The sequence below is a fragment of the Rhamphochromis sp. 'chilingali' genome (genome assembly GCF_963969265.1).
Source record: "Rhamphochromis sp. 'chilingali' genome assembly, chromosome: 6".
In the NCBI taxonomy this organism is placed as follows: domain Eukaryota; kingdom Metazoa; phylum Chordata; class Actinopteri; order Cichliformes; family Cichlidae; genus Rhamphochromis; species Rhamphochromis sp. 'chilingali'.
The window spans coordinates 39,472,030-39,490,588 of NC_137933.1; the positions used below are offsets into that span (position 1 = coordinate 39,472,030).

Sequence of the window (18,559 nt, forward strand, 5' to 3'; positions counted from 1 at the left end):
GTCTGTTTGGTTTGTCAGTGGATTAGCTACACAACCTGGAAGGTCCACTAGCGACCAACTTTCAGCTACGAAGCAAAGTGCTTTATTTATGGCAGTCAGTCACTTCTTCCACTCACTGTACCCTCATTCTCATGATACTCACCAAGCAGACATGAGTGAGCACCTGTGCAACATCAAGTCAACTCCTTGCGTGAATTTAAAGCCTTTATTTTCCTATAATAATAATAATAATAATAATAATAATATCTATATATATTTGACACATTCGTATTAAAAAAAGCAACTGCTGAATCAATATTCAGGATGGACTGGCAAATTCTGGCCTACACATAGACTGTATACAAAAGATGTACAGAGCCCATAGGTTTCCAGATTCCAGAAGTCTGATTATACTGATGACTATGAGTGCATTCACTCTCAAATGATAGCTTAATTTTTTATTACACTTAATTTTAGTGTTAATTGCTACTTTTAAGTCTTTGTTCATATAGCAGGGATTTTAATTTTGACATTAAATTCTCATTTAGACTGAAATAGACCACAAAGTAGAGTTCAGAGTGCTTCAAAGCTTGGCTTCTGTTTTTGCCACCGTTACTAGCTGTTGTTAGCTATTATTAGCCGCTGTTAGCTACTGCTGTTAGCTGCTGTTAGCTACTGCTGTTAGCTACTGCTAGGGTTGCCAACAGTCCCTTAAAATACGGAATCGTCCCGTATTTAGAAACAAAAGCACACGTCCCGTATTGAGCTAATAAGGGACGCACTTTGTCCCGTAATACAGTGAGAATCAAAAGTAGTCTATAAATGTTAATGGAATTAACGCTTTGTTGGAAAGCATAATTCCCAGCCCCTCTCCTGCTTTGTGACCAATGAGCTGACAGCACACTTATGACAATTCGAGTATGACAATTCAGATTACCGCTCATCTCATTGGTCGATGAAAGGTCGCTTACGGAGAAAATACCGGAAGACAACAGATGACCACAACAAGAAGCATGGCCAACAGGGAAACAAACCCCGACACTGCGGTGCAAGTCTCGGACGACAGTACACCTAAAGCTGGGCAGACACTGTGCGATTTTCAGTCACGTTATTCAGCTCCTGCTCAAACTGCACGATTGACTCGCAGGGGTTAGACGTTGGTAGGTCACGATGCAGGTCTCACACTATACCGCCCGATGCTCTGATGCGACCTGAGTGCTCACACTGTGCCTCCATAACATGAAGGTTATAACAGAAAATCTGTCGCTCTCTCTCTCTCTGTCTTTCACTCACACAGACACACCACCACCACCAACTTTGCTAAATTGCTAATGAAAAACATGATCAGGCAGCTGTGAATGAGCAGCAGTGTAAATCCAACTATTTTCACGGTTGTTGTGGTCGTGATAATTTTGTGATGCCACATCGAAAAGGCTCGGATGAGCTTTCCAAAGTTCTACAAGTTGTGCCTCCATCGCTTGTGTCCAGATCACACGCTGCACTGCCGTGCTGCGCCGTCTTTTTCACCGACGTTTACGTGTTTGCGCGTGAGCAGTGTGAGCGGCTCACGAGCGATTGATGATCGGGAGCTGCTCGAGGTGTTAATCGCTTCTCGTTACCCCACGTATACTACACGATGCACGATGAAGGCCAAAATCTGGCCGATCACCAAATCGGTCGCACGACTCAAAAATCGGCTCAAAATGGGCCAAAAATCGCACAGTGTAAGCCCAGCATTAGAGCAGCAATGTTTGTTCGCTCAGAGAAAGAAAAATAGGCTGCAAAAGTACTGGGAGGACTGGGAAAAGGGAAACACCTGGCTGGGAAAATACACCATAACACCTTTAAAGCGCACTGCACTGTGTGCCGGCGCACTTTTTCCATAGGCATGCTTCTAGTGGTGGGCACATGAAGAACATGAGGGGCGTGAAAGCTCGGGGAACCCTTAACCAATTTCTTGTCCACCAGGCCACGGCAGAAGCAGATATGGTATGTAAACACTGGTTTGTTGTTTAAACCCTCTGGTTAAGGTTAATATGGGCATGTGCAGTGAATATCAGCGCTATGTGGCCAGAAGTGTGATAATATAACTTATTTTGTGTAATAAACAACTGCAAGGATAGATGATTACAACAAATTGATGACTAATACATAAAAGTAATACATAGATGAATAATGATGATGAGTTATGATGCGTAATCATGGGAACAAGTGGGTTTACAAACAGGAGCAGCTGATTAGCATTAGAAAAGCTGAAATAATACCTCAACTGAAGCCAATTGTACTAAATGCACTAAATGTGCACTGTTACAAGAATGATTTTGTTCTATTGTTTTCTATTAATTTATATAATTTTAAGTTAAGCAGGACAGAGTTCTTTTAAAGAAAGATTTACTTATATCCTCAAAAGCTAAGCATGACAGGCTTCTGTTTAAGAAAGAGACCTGTTTTACTGTGTTAATGTTGTCATTTTGAGCTAAAAATAAACGGCTAAATGATCATTTGTTTCCCATATGGTCATATCACAAAGAATATGCATCTGCTTAAATCAAATTCAAGTCAAATGGTTAAAAAATAATTTCACACACAAAAAAAAGAGCTACCACACTGGGAAGGGTGAAGACAACTGGGTCGCCCGGCCCTGGCCACGAGGTGTCCCTTATTTATTTTTCAGGGAGTTGGCAACCCTAGCTACTGCTGTTGTTAGCTGCTTCTGTTAGCTGCTGTTAGCTACTGTTAGCTACTGTTTGATGTCTTTTAAGTAGATATAATATCGTTGGACTCTTGGTAAAAAAACAAAAAAAACAAAAAAAAAAAAACTCTCAGATGATGTCAGAATGTTATCAAACTGTTATTAGAGAAAGTGTGATTTTTAGGACTTTCAAGCCTAATGTTAGCTAGGATGATGTTAGCTTATAAACAGCTGCTGCTTTTTGTTGTTTGGGTGGTTCGTTTATGAAAACATCAATTTGTTGGAAGATATAAATACACACTAATCTATTTATATTTATCAGTACAATATCTTTTCTTTGTGTTACCTAACCTTAAAAAAAAATTACCAACTGCACCTTTAAGAGTTGATCCATAAAATAAATAAAAAAAGGACTCTTTGTTATATTGAGAGAAAAACTGCCATGACAGAGTCAAGTGCGAGAAGAAAGGGACTAACTCTCTCCTCCTTCACTGTGTCACGCACACAGATAGTTATTACTCACCTGTTAAGGATGTACCAGACCCCGGTGAGCGCACCAGCAAGCCAGGAGCCAGACAGAAGCCACGCTGTGAGGTACAAAGCGATCACATACACAGCTTGGAGCGAGAACACTGTGTAAATATAAAAGTACACGGGCTCCAAATATGACTGGGCCACACACACAAAAACACAGACACACACATACACAAAGGGAAGCCATTAGTTCATTAGGCAGCGCGATTGAATGCACAGAGTTGACAACAGTGACAGCGACTGACTCGGGCACTCGAGAACACTGTGGCATTTTCAGAGTTGTGTCTGATATTTCACTCCCTGACATTCTTGTCTCTCGGTGAGACAGCTGATGAAGGTGAGTGTTGTATTACCTGTATGGGCAACAATCTGTAGAGAACACTGAGAAAGACCTCTTGGTAGATATTCATTCGCTGCAAGAGGTTAATGGTCCTCTTGGATTCTGTCAAGTTGTCATGGATCATTTCTTTGAGCCCTGCAAACACAAAATTCACACACACAAACACACCATTTGAAAATGCCACCCATTCTTTAATTTTTTTTTTTTTTTTTTACAAACTGATAATAATTATTGGCTTTATGACAGCCAGGGAGGAAGGGGTGTTAATGTTTCTCGAAGCTCACCTGGCTCATTTATTTAGCTCAGACTCGTGCCATTAGAGAAAAAACAGGGTCGGAAATTTGCATCGACCACTAAAAACACAGCGTGTTCTGTTTGAAGTTAAATTCCTGCATTGCTCAAAGCACACTCGGAACGCTTCAAACTTCACTTCATTTCCTGAATTTTAGCAAACTAAATGTAGTTTGTTCTGTTTTTCTCCCAAACAAAATCCCCTAAATGACCCAAACATCAATCTAATAAATAAAGCATGTGAAAATTTCCTGCAGTGCTTTATTGGAGATGGGTTGTGGGGCAACTTCATCCCCCATGAAATAATAAAAACGAGCTTTGAGGGGAAAAAAAGATTTTTGGTTTAAAACATTAAAAATGTAACAAATGCGCCCCGTGTACAGACGGGTGTATCCTCACCGCAGAGGCCTGGATGCTAGTCAGCCCTCATCTCACCACCAAAAAAACGGCAAAAAGCCAAAAATATAAATCTTCTTTTTAAGAGAGGTGATTTGACAACACTTAAAGTTTTTGTTATTTCTCGGATACGTTGATTTAGGTTTCTCAACCTTCTTCATTTGCATCGACATCTCTTTGGGCCTTAAATTGAGACTTAATGGCCAAGACCACGCACCTTGTCTGTGCATGAAGATGAAAAATGTGCCATTTTTGACAGAACTATTCATTATTCTGCTTATAAATTGTTACAAACTAGGACTCGAGTTTCCACTAACTCAGTAATAAAAACGCAAAAGCATCATGACAAAGTGACCCGGTTTTACAAACTGCACCTTTAAGGACTGCTGGATTTCCACTGTATGTAACCGATCGATTTCCTCTGACTGAGTGTGTGGCTGATGTGGCTCATAAATACAAACCCACAGAGCGTTATCATCACCTCTGCTTTAGTGCATTTCAAGTGCTCTCGCTTTTTGGGCTCGATGGTCTGCAACTTTACTGTTTCAGTCCACTCTCACCTCCCGTCAGTGCGGTTTTCAGCAGACAAAGACAGGCAAAGTTAATGACTTGCTGTGGAACATAGACGAGCTCTTAGCAGCTTTTTACAGCCAGATATTTTTATGTGATGCTGGTGGGAACACATCAAAGAGGAAAAGAAGGTAAATATTGGACTTAGATTTGCTAAGCTGCCAAAAACATTACTCCAAATGAATGCTAATGTGGGATGCTGGATGTGTCAACGGGGAAATATTTAAAAGGACATATTACATCATTGTTTTGCACACAGCTGGTTTCTTCTCCATTAAATGGGAAAAAAAAGCCTCTGTTTTCCAGTAATTGAGGTTTAAACTATAATTTAGGTTTATTACTACTTAGCTGCCAAGGGCATCAAAAGTGGAGAGGCAAGGGGCCCTCGTCTCCCCTCACTTTATGCCCCGCTCTCACATCCTTCAAAAAGATTTAAAGTTTAGGTCTTCTTGCTCATTTTTAACCAAATCTTTTCCTTTTTCATGCTTTAGCTGGTCAGACGCGTCTCCCTAATATTTGTTTTTTGGTTTTATTATTGTGGACTCGCCACACGATTTAAAGCTACTGTACTACATTACCTCTGCACATTTTAAATTCATCTTTAGACTATGCTGGGAATGGCGAAGCTCCTCGGTTCATCCACTGACTAGAATGAGCTGTTTTTGCTCCTCCCCCGTTAAACCAACTTTCTCTTTCTACTGATTGGCTGGCTGCCTCACATGAAAAATTATAGAAGGCAAATGGGTGGGTGGGGCTTCCTGGGACAGGCAACGTAAGACGACCGTATTAGGTATATCCCCGCTCCATGACATGACATCATACATATTCAAGAGAAGAAACATAGACCTATTTATGAGGTGCAGCCAATCAGAAGAAAGCTGGTTGAACAGGAAGCGAACTAATCTGGCTTCTTTCAGACAGGAAAAAAAAAAAAAGTACAACATAATTAATAATTATTTATACTCTAGTGAAAGTAAAAGCTCCACTTTAACATGAAAAACTCAAAGGGAATACACCTGGAATGATCTTTCACTATATACCTGGATCACTAATACCACCACAGGAGGTCAGAATGAAAGCACAAAGTGTTGGTGATTATGTTAGGCTGTGTCTTGTTCTTTTTTCCTCTTCCAAATGAGATTGACGAAGTGGTGTTTTGTCTCTTGCCTCATCTGACTTTTAAAGCTATGCTGCTACATGTTCTAAATTGCTTTGGTGCAATGGCATTATTACAGAAGGGAATGATGGCAAGAATTACCAAAATAACACTAACATATAGAAAAGAATGACATTTTAACATTACTCTGTCACAGAAAACACTGCTGCTGGTGTTATATGAGCTGATGCGCGCACTGATAGCATTAATCCATATTGGTTACTCCATGCAGTATCATCACCATGTACTGGGTTTGACTGAAACAAAGTGTGACATGGAGCGAGGAGCGAGGGCTGACTTTCTGCTGCAGGCTGGGATGTGTCAGCCTGATTTCCGCTGTGTTCTTGATCCATGGAAAACCATAAAAACCAGCACGGTTTTGCATAAACAAAGTGCACATTACCACCCACACGCATGACCCACTCGACTTTGTTCATTCATTTACGCCGTTTGCTGTCATGCCTTTCTTTTTCCACCTGACTCTGTGTCCTGCCTTGCTCGCTCATCTGGATTCTTTCTCCTATTTTAGCTCATTTATTCATTACATCTTTCCTTCACTTATCCCTCCTTTTCTTTCATTTCTTGCCTTTTCAATTATTGCTTCCTTTCTCACTTTCTTCCTATGCCCATCCCTATCATTTCCCACTTCTTCCATTACCTGCTGTCACTTCAGCGCTTCATCCATAACACCAAAAACCTACAGTAGTAGGATAACGAGCTGCTGTGCTGTGACAGAAAAACAAGGGAACATAGAAAGGGACGGGAAGGGAGGTCAGCCAGTTCCTCAACTGATTAGACTACAGCTCAATTATTTGCCTTAGTGGAAAATTAGGCACATTTCCAACAAGGAATTTCACATGGTAATGGGAACAAAATAATTAGGCTAATTTCCCTCAGACCAGACTGTGCATCATGAGAAAAGTGCAGTGATTTGTTTGGTCGGGTGGAAATAATGGAGTGAAAAACAGTTTTTCCTTACAAGTATGGATAGAGAGAGCCACCTGGTGTTGGCAACCATGTACAAAGGAAGGTGCTAACAAAAGCTAGCTTCCTAAAACAAGAAGTTACAGAAAAACTGTAGGTCCCGGGTGATGCTATGCTGTAGTGACACAAGACTCGGCGGTATCGACCACGGCAGCACGGCACTGGTTACCGGCATTTCAGACAGTTTATTTCTAGACAGCTTTAAAGATAATAAAAATACATTCTTTATTTCCACAAAGTTCAGCTCTCTGGAGGACTGTGACGAAGATCTGGAGAGTTTGCAAATTTATACCGAAGAGTGTTTGGAGCGAGTTGTTATGTGGAAGCCGAACCAGCAGCGAGAGGAGCCTGAGGACTCCCCCGAAAAGACCTCTACACATTTGGCTGGACTCTAACCTGTGTGTGTTTCTGTGATATATACTCTCCCACCCACATCCACTTCAGACTGTTTAAGTGAAATCAAGATCTGGTTTACTCACAACTCTCTTAAACTTAATGGCAATAAAACAGAATTCATTTTAAGGCACCAGATCCAAACTGACTACAGTTCCAACCAGTCTTTCGTTATCCATTGATAACCCTGTCACACCCTCCCCTCAGGTTAAGAGTCTTGGTCTCATCCTCGATAGCACTCTGTCCTTCACAGCACATGTAAATAATATCACTCGGTCTACCTACTTTCATCTCCGTAATATTAACCGCCTTCGTCCCTCGCTCACTCCAAACAGTACCTCCATACTCATCAATGCTCTTGTCACATCTCGTTTAGATTACTGTAATTCTCCTCTCTGTGGTCTACCTCATAAATCCCTCCATAAATTGCAGTTAGTTCAAAACACAGCTGCTCGTATTATCTCCAGAACTAGATCCACTGAACATAGAACAGCTCTTCTTAAACAGCTCCATTGGCTCCCAGTTCACCTCCGTGTCAATTTCAAGATCCTGCTTCTCACTTTCAAAGCGCTTCATAAGCTCGCTCCTCCATATCTATCCAATCTTCCACACATACTCACCCCACCGTACACTCCGCTCTTCTTCAGCTTCCCTTCTGTCTGTTCCACCTTGTGTTATTGTAAGGTGACCTTGAGGGTCTTAAAGGCGCCTATAAATAAAATGTATCATTATTATTATGACCGAGGAGCTCGGTGGAAGCTCGAGTTTACCTGCATACATCGTTCTCACTGTGTCACCTGTTGACCGCCTGCTGCTGGTTTGAACACACTGACTGGTGATAGTCACAGTTTTGTACAAAAAAGGCAAATGTGCCTCATCGTTCATCAGCTCAGAGAGCTGGGCTGCTGGGAGCTTGTGTTTCCCTTCAGAGTGACTCCAACTATTTAAAATGAATAGACTGGATTTAAGAGGAAGGAGCGAAGGACACCGAGCAGCAGATCAGGCATGATGGAAACAGGCCAAAAGTTTATTAAGGAACCAAATTGGAATAATCTGTTTCCAGCAGGCTGGATAAGTAAGTGCTGTTTATTTCAGTATGAAATTTATTTCAAAATTGATAAAATAACTCTCTCTGAATGAAATTGTCAATGGCCTGAATTCATTTATTGAATAAACTTTTTTTCTTTTTATTTAAAACAAACTTACATAGTAATGGAAACACTTGTATATTCCTAATTTCTCTGTCTGTATTATTGTAGAGTCCACCTTACAACATAAAGCACCTTGAGGCAACTGTTGTTGTGATTTGGCAAATAAGAGAAGGAGATATAAATAAGTGAGGAGATGGGACTGAACGGGGTGTGATAATGAGGGAAAAGTGAAGGGAGGAAGACAGAGCGATGGAGGGAGTGAGGTAGATGAGAATTGGTGGAGGGAGTAATAGAAGACAAGAAGAAAGGGAATTACTTCAGGGAGGGATTCAGGGAACAAAATAGGGAACAAGAGGAGATACTTTGCAGGTCTTATGTGTGAGACTTGCAGTAGTTAAAAAAACACTACTTCAGATATCAATTTATAATCATTTTAGAGATTTTAAAGTTGTTTTATGCTACCTGCTCCACGCTGTCTATTTATCATCATCATCAGGAGCATCCCTTTGCATCATGGATGTGCAGCCGAGGCAGCGATCTGCAGTTAATGCACAAACACACTACGGGTTCATCCCCCGAGTTCGCTGATGTTTTTACGCTTGAATGATTCTCAGGTAATTGGTAAATGGCTAAATAGATTAAAAAAAATACCGGCGGCCACCAGCGCTGCCCCTCCGCCTCCAAGTAGATACACGTATGGTATCCATTTAAAAATTCCACGTCAGCTTGTACTCAAGTTACTGCACTCACAAGATTCAGGAAACATGACCTCTGACCTTGAGGTCACCGGGATTCAAACCCGACTGTGATTTTTTTTTTTGTAGATGAACCAATGGTATCTCCCACACACACACACACACACCACTTTTCAATTAACACCTGGACACTACAGCTTCTTGTAACATCCACTTCAGCTTTTCTTTCCACACACTATTTTGTTGGAGTGGAAAGATCTTGGATCATTTTGACCCTCTAAGTTGTGTTTGTGAAGAAATGACAACTGTCATGAATACAAACCTGCGATCACAGTGCATACCTTCTTGTATTGATGGGGCGTGCAGCATTTGTTTATAGTAGGAGTAGTATAGTCCACACTCTGTCCGAAAGGAGATCTCCCTCTCCACTTCCTGAAAATAAAAAGAAGGATTTTAGTTTCATGAAAGCAAAGACTTCTGTTCTCTGTAATATGGAAAACAGATATCCTGGCAAGACATGACAGAAACATGGAGGATAAAGGCAAAGCAGCTAATACACTCATAATCCTCTCCAGTAATAATCAGACAGGTAACACAGTGTGTGAGTGCGTGCTTGGAGGATGTCTTCCCAAGAGACTTCCTGCTCGTCATGCGTGATTACTGCTCCTCGGGGGGGTAAGAGGAGAGAGCAAACGGCGAACAACCAGCTGTGGAATATTAAGCCAATCATTAATCTATCATATTTAGTCTGCAAATTGTTTTTGCAACTGTGCTTGACAAAAAGAAAAGCTTTGATTTTAGCTACTCATTTCTTCTAAAACTCACTGAAAGTCTGTCAAATTGTTTCTCCAGATTTACTGCAGCCAAATCCGGTCCAAGCAATCTCCAAATCCTCCGCTTGTTAAAAACCAAAGCATGTTTCCGAGTATTGCTGCAAAGCATTTTATCTGATATTTTTCCAGTAACAACTTCCAGTAATAACTAAAACCTCACAAAAAGACTATAAAATTAGAAATGTATATAACATCTGTCCATTAAAACCAATTCATCAATAGAAAGGATTTTCCAATAACAACGTTCAATTTCTAACATTCATACAAACTTGTACATAAAATGTTCTGTATTCTGAACATATTTCACGCATTTCAGAGGAGAAAGATCCTAATTTAAACAGCCTGGCTCATTCTGCGGTCCTTATATCTGACAAATCATCATAACCAGTCTGTGGAAACCTGAGAGCAGTTATTTGTTCTGTAGCCATCAGGGAGCAACAGGACAGGGGATCCCAATCAGATCGCCCACCGAGGCAGGTGTTCCCACCAGTTAATTAATGTCATTTACTTGGTTGAAACCATTAGCTGATTAACAGAGTGTAAATCAGCATGGGTCTGCCTCCTGAGCAGAACAGCAGAAAACCACTGGTTCATGCACATATGATCAGCTGCAAAAAATTTAATCCGCATTTGGACGAGCCTCTGGAAGAAAAGACGGGACAGATTCTACGAGCACAGGGACGGCCCTGAGCGCAAGAACGATGAGGAGGGCAGCGAGCGTTTTTAACCTCGGGACTCTCTGCAGCCACAGGCGCTCGGTTATTGTGTTCTTGTTGCTCCGTCAGAAAAACAAGACTACATCTGGAAAAACTATCTGGAAAGTTACTGACATCATACAAAAACATGGCAGATTACAATAAATATTTTGATCATGGTAAGAGCGTTTTGATTAACAAAGGGAAAGCACGTTTCGCAACTAACCGTTAATATGGAGCGAGGTACAAGGTCAAAACATTTAGCTGCTCCACGTGTGAACTGATCCCGATAAGTCACAGACGTATCAGCTACGAGCCTCAAAAGGAGGTCAAGTATATTACTGGCACCATCTATGAAGAAGCTGTTTCAACACTATCTGCAAATGAGTTCACCGCATCATCTTTGTATGATTTAGAAGCAAATAAACACCCCAAAATTGAAAGAATGAGTTCACAGCTCAAGAAATGGGAACATCCAGGAAGCACTTGGAGTCACAGATTTGACCTTTTGCAGGGAGATGGATGGCATCTACATCCTGTGTTTAAATGAAAGCTAACAGACCGTCTGAGAAGTTGATGGAGTGGCAGCACGTCGAGAGAGCGAGCCTCCCAGGACTCATCCATACACTGAATGGATGCACGGCATTTCCACAAATACATGTGGATTAATAGACATGTATATAGAAATTGTGTTGTTGCCACTGGAGGCAACAACACAAACATAATGTTAAAAGTTGACAAATAGACACCTTCATAAAAACTTCCTACACATGAAGAGAAAAATTAGCTATAGAGATCCAACATTTTCGTACCAGGGTCTGCATGTGACCTTCTGTGAAGTCAGACGTTTTAACATCGGCGTCTACAGAGACTGACTCGAGTTTGGAGACGGCCTCTAGTGGCCATTCCAGGAACTGCACTGATTTGGCATTGAGTTGCATCTTGGTTGAAGAGATATTTCTTGGTGTTTAAGATCATTTCTAACATTTCTGAATTATGCAGCACTTTTCCAACTGAGCAGGCGAAACTTTATCTCTAACTTCAGAAAAGAAAAAAACAACAGACAGAAAAAAATAAATCTATGCCACTTCAACTATAAAGGAGTTTGTTCATTTTGTAGATAATAACAGCATCAGATGCCTGTTGCTTGCTGGATCTTTGTATCGTGATCTCACTGTTATTGGGGCCACTCTGTAACGACCTAACAACACAGAAGGGGCGGGAGCTCTGACTGTGGTTGCAGATTGGACTACGGTGTGCTGTGATGGTTTTCATTAGCACCGTGCTGCAGACTGAACCCAGGAAGCAGACTGAACCTGCCCCCAAGGCGGTCACATCGAAGCAGAGCTCGTTTGTAATGTGTTTGGTTTATCAATCGCTCAAATTGAAACACTTTCTATAAACACGTAATAACTCCTACCGTGAGCTGCGAGAACCACAGCAGATTCTCATGTAAGCCGTTCACACACCAAGCCTGAGTCAGTGCCAGCAGCACAGCCGCTAACAGCCCTGCTGCCATGAAAACGCACTGTTGCCAAGGCCGCAGGGGTGAAACGCCTGAACCGGAATGGGAACGTGAACCGGATCGCCCAAGCAGAGAAACCCCTCCTTCACCCCCCTCCTGCGTTCCCGACAGAGCGTTATGGTTACATCTGCCTTCAGACGGCGCATCTTGTGAAAGGCCATGTTTTGGCTTCACCCTCTTACGGAGCTCCATTGCCTGGGAACGCAGAGATTATCAATAAATTCTTGGATCCTTTGATGAGCTGAATCCAGGTAGATAAACAGGACGCTCCCGGGTTAAGGTACAGAACTGATCCAAATCCATTACGGAAAAAAATGTAAATGTGGTGTGTTTTTCTCTTCTTGAAGTCAATCCAAATAAATTCGCTTTTTAATCGCTTCAAGTTCCCTGCCAAAGGAAATATGCAAAAGCTTCCTCTGAGGGATGAGCAGCTACTTTCCTTCCCAATCCTCCTTTTGAGTTTTGCCCAAGGCAAAACAAGCCTTGGCTTTCCACCAAGAACTCTGATGAGATGGCTAATCCTCAATTTAAATTAAGGTCAAAGAGAATAGGCCTAGTTAACAAGTTCACACATTGCTCATTACGCTGGAAGCCAGTACACTTCTCAGAAGGCACCGATCCTCTTCTCTCTGTGTGTCTGTGTTACCATTTCCTCCTTATGGGTCTTTGAATAACTCCCATCTCTGTTATGTGATGCACGAAAAATCCAAGCCAGGGTCCATCCAGCATTTCCTCTGCTCTATGTCTGCCAAAGCCTAAATACGAAGTGGCCTCTGCCTCCATCGAACGCAGCCGGCAACTTCAGAACAAAAAGCAAAGAGAAAGACTAAACCCTGCGAACAACAGGACAGGCTGTGGATAACTGCAGCAGCCAGAGGGAGGGAGGGAGAAGCGAGTTGACTACTGGTGACCCCTCGTCTATAAAAGCACACGTGCTTACAGGAAAAGAATAAGGAGAATAAGTGGGGGTGGGGAAACATGGGAACATCGTTCGGAAAATGCAAGGAACAGTTGTCGGAAGGTTTGTGGATCTGTGCGCGCGTCTGAAATAAACCCAGGCGCTGCGGCCGGCACGGATGTGACCTCACACCTGATGAATTCAAGAGGCCAGATTAAGCCAGCTGTCTCGCTACATAACAGGACAAGAGATAATAAGCACTGTAAGGGTATGAGCGTGAACGAGAGAGAAAAAATCCTCCAGACCCTTTCACCTCAGGCTAACTCTGATAATACATTCCCTCAACAGCATGCTGGGTGAGGAAACCACATATGAGATTATTAAAAGCAGTTCCCTTTCTGTGAAGCTTCTCCACAGGCCGCCGTGCTCCGATACCATCAGTCACGTAGGGTCAGGTCGGGTCAGGCAGCAGCACTGATCAGGCGGGACTCCCAAATCCACAAATTACTTTCCAGCATGTTTCACAGTTCTTTCCAGCCTACTTGACCTGAAGACACTTCAGACAACGTGTGTGTGCGCGTGTGTGTGCATGAAACAGTAAATGGGAGAATAAAAGTGAGAGAGATGGGGGGGGGGGGTCTCTGAAGGCAGGAAATTAAATATATCCATCCAGACGGCCCAGAGAGCAACAGGAAGCAGTTCAGGGTAAAACCAGGTGCACAAAACACAATTTTCTGTGCCTTGGAAACTTCTTTTGGATAATTCAGCATGTTCTTCTGTCCGCACAGCTAAATTTAAACATTTGAATTTGAAAGTCATTTCCCTCTGTTTGGGTCTCCACACAAACTGAGCTGGTAGTTTTTGTGGTTTTCTTTCATTTCACAACCACAATCAGGGTTCAACAAAACTAGTAGTAATGATTAAAAAGAACAAACGCTGGCTGATGGATCTTAGTTTTCATTTCTTTGCCATAATCTTTACATTTGGCAGATTTCTTTTAGCAGCAATACCTGCAGCACAGTGAGTGTTTAGTCCACTTCACTTAAATGAAAGCCTTAGTTCCTAATTATCTTTCTGATAGAAGCAAAAATAAATCTACTAATTTTACTGGTATACATTAACATTAAAAGGCCAATCCTGCTGCATAACATGCAGTGCAATAGTGAGAAGACTACATGACTCCATGAATATACGTGTGACAGTACACAGATATACAAAACACAATCAGCAAAGAGACATGTGATGCATAACGCCGTAAGGTCATAGGCTACCATCACTACCTGCAGCCTGAGACAGGTGAGTCTGAGTCTGTCAAACTTTGTCACAACATCTTCCTGATCAGCCTACCGACAGAGGAACAGACTATGGGAGGGACTGAGCGAGGACACTACTAAATTTCATTCCCTGAGACAGATTAAAAAATTTAAACAAATCAAAAAATATATATCTGAACAAGTCACCCAACTAAAAAGCTCTGGAGATGAAAATTAAAGCCAAAGCAAAAGTTTTTAGAACAAACAAACAAACAAAAAAAAAAAAAAAAAAAAACTGCCGTTCCCCTGATGGCCACCTGAGGTTGGCTCCTACAGCGAGTCCATCCTCATGCACTCTCATTTTAAAATATCCAACTTTAGAGGATTGAAAGGTATATCTGCAGCATGGGACCAAAACAGTTTTGGACATAGTTGACAGCTTCCTGTGATTTTCAACTGGACAAGGTAGTTAGGGGCGTGGCCACATTGATTTATAGCACAGGAAGCTGTAACTGATCAGCGTCGACTAGGCCTCATTCACTAATTCTCGTGATTGAACCAGAACTCTTCACTGTGTTTCAGCTATTGGTATTTTTTAGCATGTTTGCTAATATATTTTTGATGAGATTCTAGTATTTTATTTATCAGTTAATTCATCCTTTAACTAATTCGCCAGTATGTGTGTGTGCACATTCCACCAGTTTAGGAACGTAGCCTGCAACAGCCCTAAACACCATAAACTGATACATCCATCCATATTAGCTGTTCTCATGAGCTCAGTGAATTCCAGGGTGGTGATAGGCCACCTGTGCAACAAGTCCAGGTATGAAATTCCTCGCCACTAAATGCTCCGCAATCAACTGTTAGTGGCCACGAAGGCAATGTAAACTCACAGCGCAGGGTCAGGGGATGCTGAGGCACATAGTGCGCAGAGGTCACCAACTTTCTGCACAGTCAGTCGCTGCAGACCTCCGAACGCCATGTGGCTCAAGAGCAGTGCATAGAGAGCTTCATGGAATGGGTTTCCATGGCCAAACACCTGCATACATCAGCAAGCACAATACAAAGCATCAGGCGCAGTGGTGCAGAGCTGGGAATGCAGCAAAGGGTGGTCCAACATCACATGAACCCCTATGGAGTAAGAATGGGATGTCACTCAGCCTGATATATACGTGTGAAGGCAGATGAGCGAATCATTTTGGTAATATAGTGTATAAAGTACACCCGCTATCTTCACCGCATGTCTGTGGCAACTTTGTGAGATAGTTTTGCTGAAATAAAACGAGACACAAGCCTGTCTGTCTTCTGCGGTTCTTTGTTAAAGGTAATCACAGCATTTTCTTTCTCTAGAAATATATGCGTCATCGCAGCTCATCTGCCTGACATCCAACTCTTTCACGGCAGTAATAAACTAATCATGCTTCACTTCACCCCTAGCATTAGATGTATAGGAACTATTACTGTAGCTTAAAGTAAGCTACATCTGGGCACCAGTTTAGCTCGCAGGTGACCACATGCCGCAGGGCTAAATGCAGCAGCGCAGGTTCAACTCCAACCCAAGGGCCTTTGCTGTTGCTCTCTCCCCATTTTTTCTATCTAATGTTCAATTTATTACATAATAAAGGCCAAAAATTAACTAATATATGGTGAAGCTTACCATCTCCTCTATCATCTATTGATACTTTGTAGGTGTTACTTTCTCTGAGTGATTGCTGGATAACGTTTTAAGCTATATCTATAATTTTGTCAGATGTCCGTTATAAAATCTGCATCGCTCAGACTGAGTTAGTTGAAAATGGCATTCACACCTGTGTGTCCAGTGTGGACAGATCTGTTAATGCTGGCTGTGAACACTGCCCGAGGGCATTTTTATACAAAAAAAGAACGCCAGAGATGAAAAGTGTTTATACCAGCGAGTCAAAAGCCAGCAGTCCTATTGAATGGAGATATTTAATATCATACATCATCATAAATACGAGGCCAACAGAATATCATTGATGGTCTCCTCCAAAAAAAGGCCTAAGTTGTTCAAAGTTTGTTGCAGAGACAGTGTGAAGAGCAGAGCTTGAAAGAAAATATCCAGGGTAGGTTTTCACCTCCACACAAGCGAGAGATGATTGTGAATGTTAGGCTGTTGGTTTCAGAAAGTTAGAGAAACTGTTGGACATCAGCAGCAGAGACTGCTTATGCATTTTCATGTTCCCAGACAGTCTCCCTAAAAAACACTGAATGTTTTAATGCTGAGCCACAGCCACGTTTTTAATGTAACCGAGCAGATTCGGTCTGCTCTGTGCGAACATAGACTCAGGCGCAGGCTTTGATTGCATTAACAGAAGGAAACAGTTCACATATGCATGCAGTGTGCGATGATGTCAGCCAGGAGCCCACTTATTTGTGGGAACATTTCAGGGAGATGTTCTCCAGGCCTGTAAAGTGACCTGCATTTATTATGAATGAACACATCTGTCTGCTCCCCTTCACACACACAAACAGAAAAAAAAGTCCGCGCTGGACCGCAAACTGTGTCCACACGGATTCCGATCAATTAACTCAAAGTGCCGCTTTGTGTCCCTGTGACAGAAGCCCACAAATTACCGTGAGCACGGCGGAGCTATACGCGGGCAAGATGCATTTCACATTTTCATGAGAAACAGAATAAGCACCTGGCTGGCCATGCAGGCAACCAACAGAGGAAGTAAACTGATGACGCAGTCTCGTCTGTTCTACACAAAGAGATGAGTCGTCCTGTGATTGGGATAGAGCTTCAGAACCAGACGTGTCTCTGGTGTCAGGTTATGATTCAGTAGTCCCTGTGGGAAGCTCCCACTCTAAAGAGATTTACAGAAAACCAAACGGTGCTTTATCTTCAGCCTTCTCTTAATAACTTCCACATGCACATAACAGTCGGCTTTCATGCAAACCAACCTGCAACTTTAGTCAAAGGAAGGCAATAAATTCATGAACCAAACATTTATCTCCAATTTGTTTTCATGGGTAAGTATAAAGATATTTCTAACAATGTTTCAAAAGTCCACATTACTCTTTGCATTTTTGTCTTTAATGCTTAGTTATGAATAAAATGCATTTGGACATTTTTGTAGTTTACAAGTAGCATCATGACAGAGTTGAATGTGGGAACCTTTATTATTGACAGTTTTACACTGAGGGGACTCTGAACACTGAAGTCTGTCAGACACAGACAGCTGGAGGCACCGTGGACAATTACTGGTTTCCATTATACTTCTTTGAAGTCCACCTGAGAGGCACATGTGTACTTGATACAGTGCTTAACAAATTTATTAGACCACCACCCAATGTAAGGTCTGTGCCACAGCTGCCCTAAATTACCAGTACCGGTAACTGGGTCATTCCATCTCAAAACAACACGGGCCTTAAACCTCCAACTGTTATGGTCCAAAGACTGGACATTTATAATGACTGCTTCAAAATGTTGGCTTCATGTATCAAATAATTTGCAAGATTTTTTTTTAATAGGTTTTTGACCCACTTTAAGGTCTTCAACATCTGGCAATGTATCAATATCTCAAAAACTCAAAAAATAAAGCCCCCCTCCTCGAGTTTGGTTCTGTCTGAGGTTTCTTCCTGTTAAAAGGGAGTTTTTCCTTCCCACTTTCACCAAGTAATGCTCTGTTTGAATGTTGTCCCGTATTGAGCCTCTGTATTAAGGTCTTTAACCTTGAGTATAAAGGACCTTGAAGGGACTGCTGTTGTCCCGTCACTGTCCCGAATCTGATAGTGAAATTTAGATCACCTGGACTACAGCGAGCTCGCCCTGTGATCGCTGAATCAATTCATTCTTGAGTCCAGATGCCAGATTTGCAGAGATTTCATCAGCGTGTTCAACATATTTTACCTTCATTTGTTTTTCTCCTCTGCTATGTCAAAAATGTATAATTACACACATAATGGCCTCGTTAATGTCCCCAATTACTGCAATAATAGAATTTCCTACAAGTATCCTGTAGCTAACCACAAGCAGATGCTAACGTTACACCACATTCTACAATGTAGAATACTCTTTTTTCCTATTTGCTATTTTTCAGTAATGAACACTCAAAGGTTACTTAGAAACAATGAGCTTGTTAGAAGAAACAATGTCTCAGATTGTTGTTTTGACTTACATAGCTGCGCATCTGGTAGTTCAACTTTCCAT

General features: G+C 41.9%; 1 protein-coding gene across 2 annotated transcripts in view; it reads right to left on the reverse strand.

Annotated features, from left to right (window-relative positions):
• The window catches only part of dpy19l3 (dpy-19 like C-mannosyltransferase 3), a 69,891-nt gene that overhangs the window by 46,740 nt on the left and 4,592 nt on the right, over positions 1–18,559 (reverse strand). For both annotated transcript variants that reach the window (XM_080884689.1, XM_080884688.1), the window contains exons 4-6: positions 9,523–9,613; positions 3,559–3,680; positions 3,195–3,340 (exon numbers count right to left, since the gene is read on the reverse strand). In XM_080884689.1, coding sequence (XP_080740815.1) covers positions 3,195–3,340; positions 3,559–3,680; positions 9,523–9,613 — 359 coding nt within the window. The remainder of the gene's footprint in view (positions 1–3,194; positions 3,341–3,558; positions 3,681–9,522; positions 9,614–18,559) is intronic.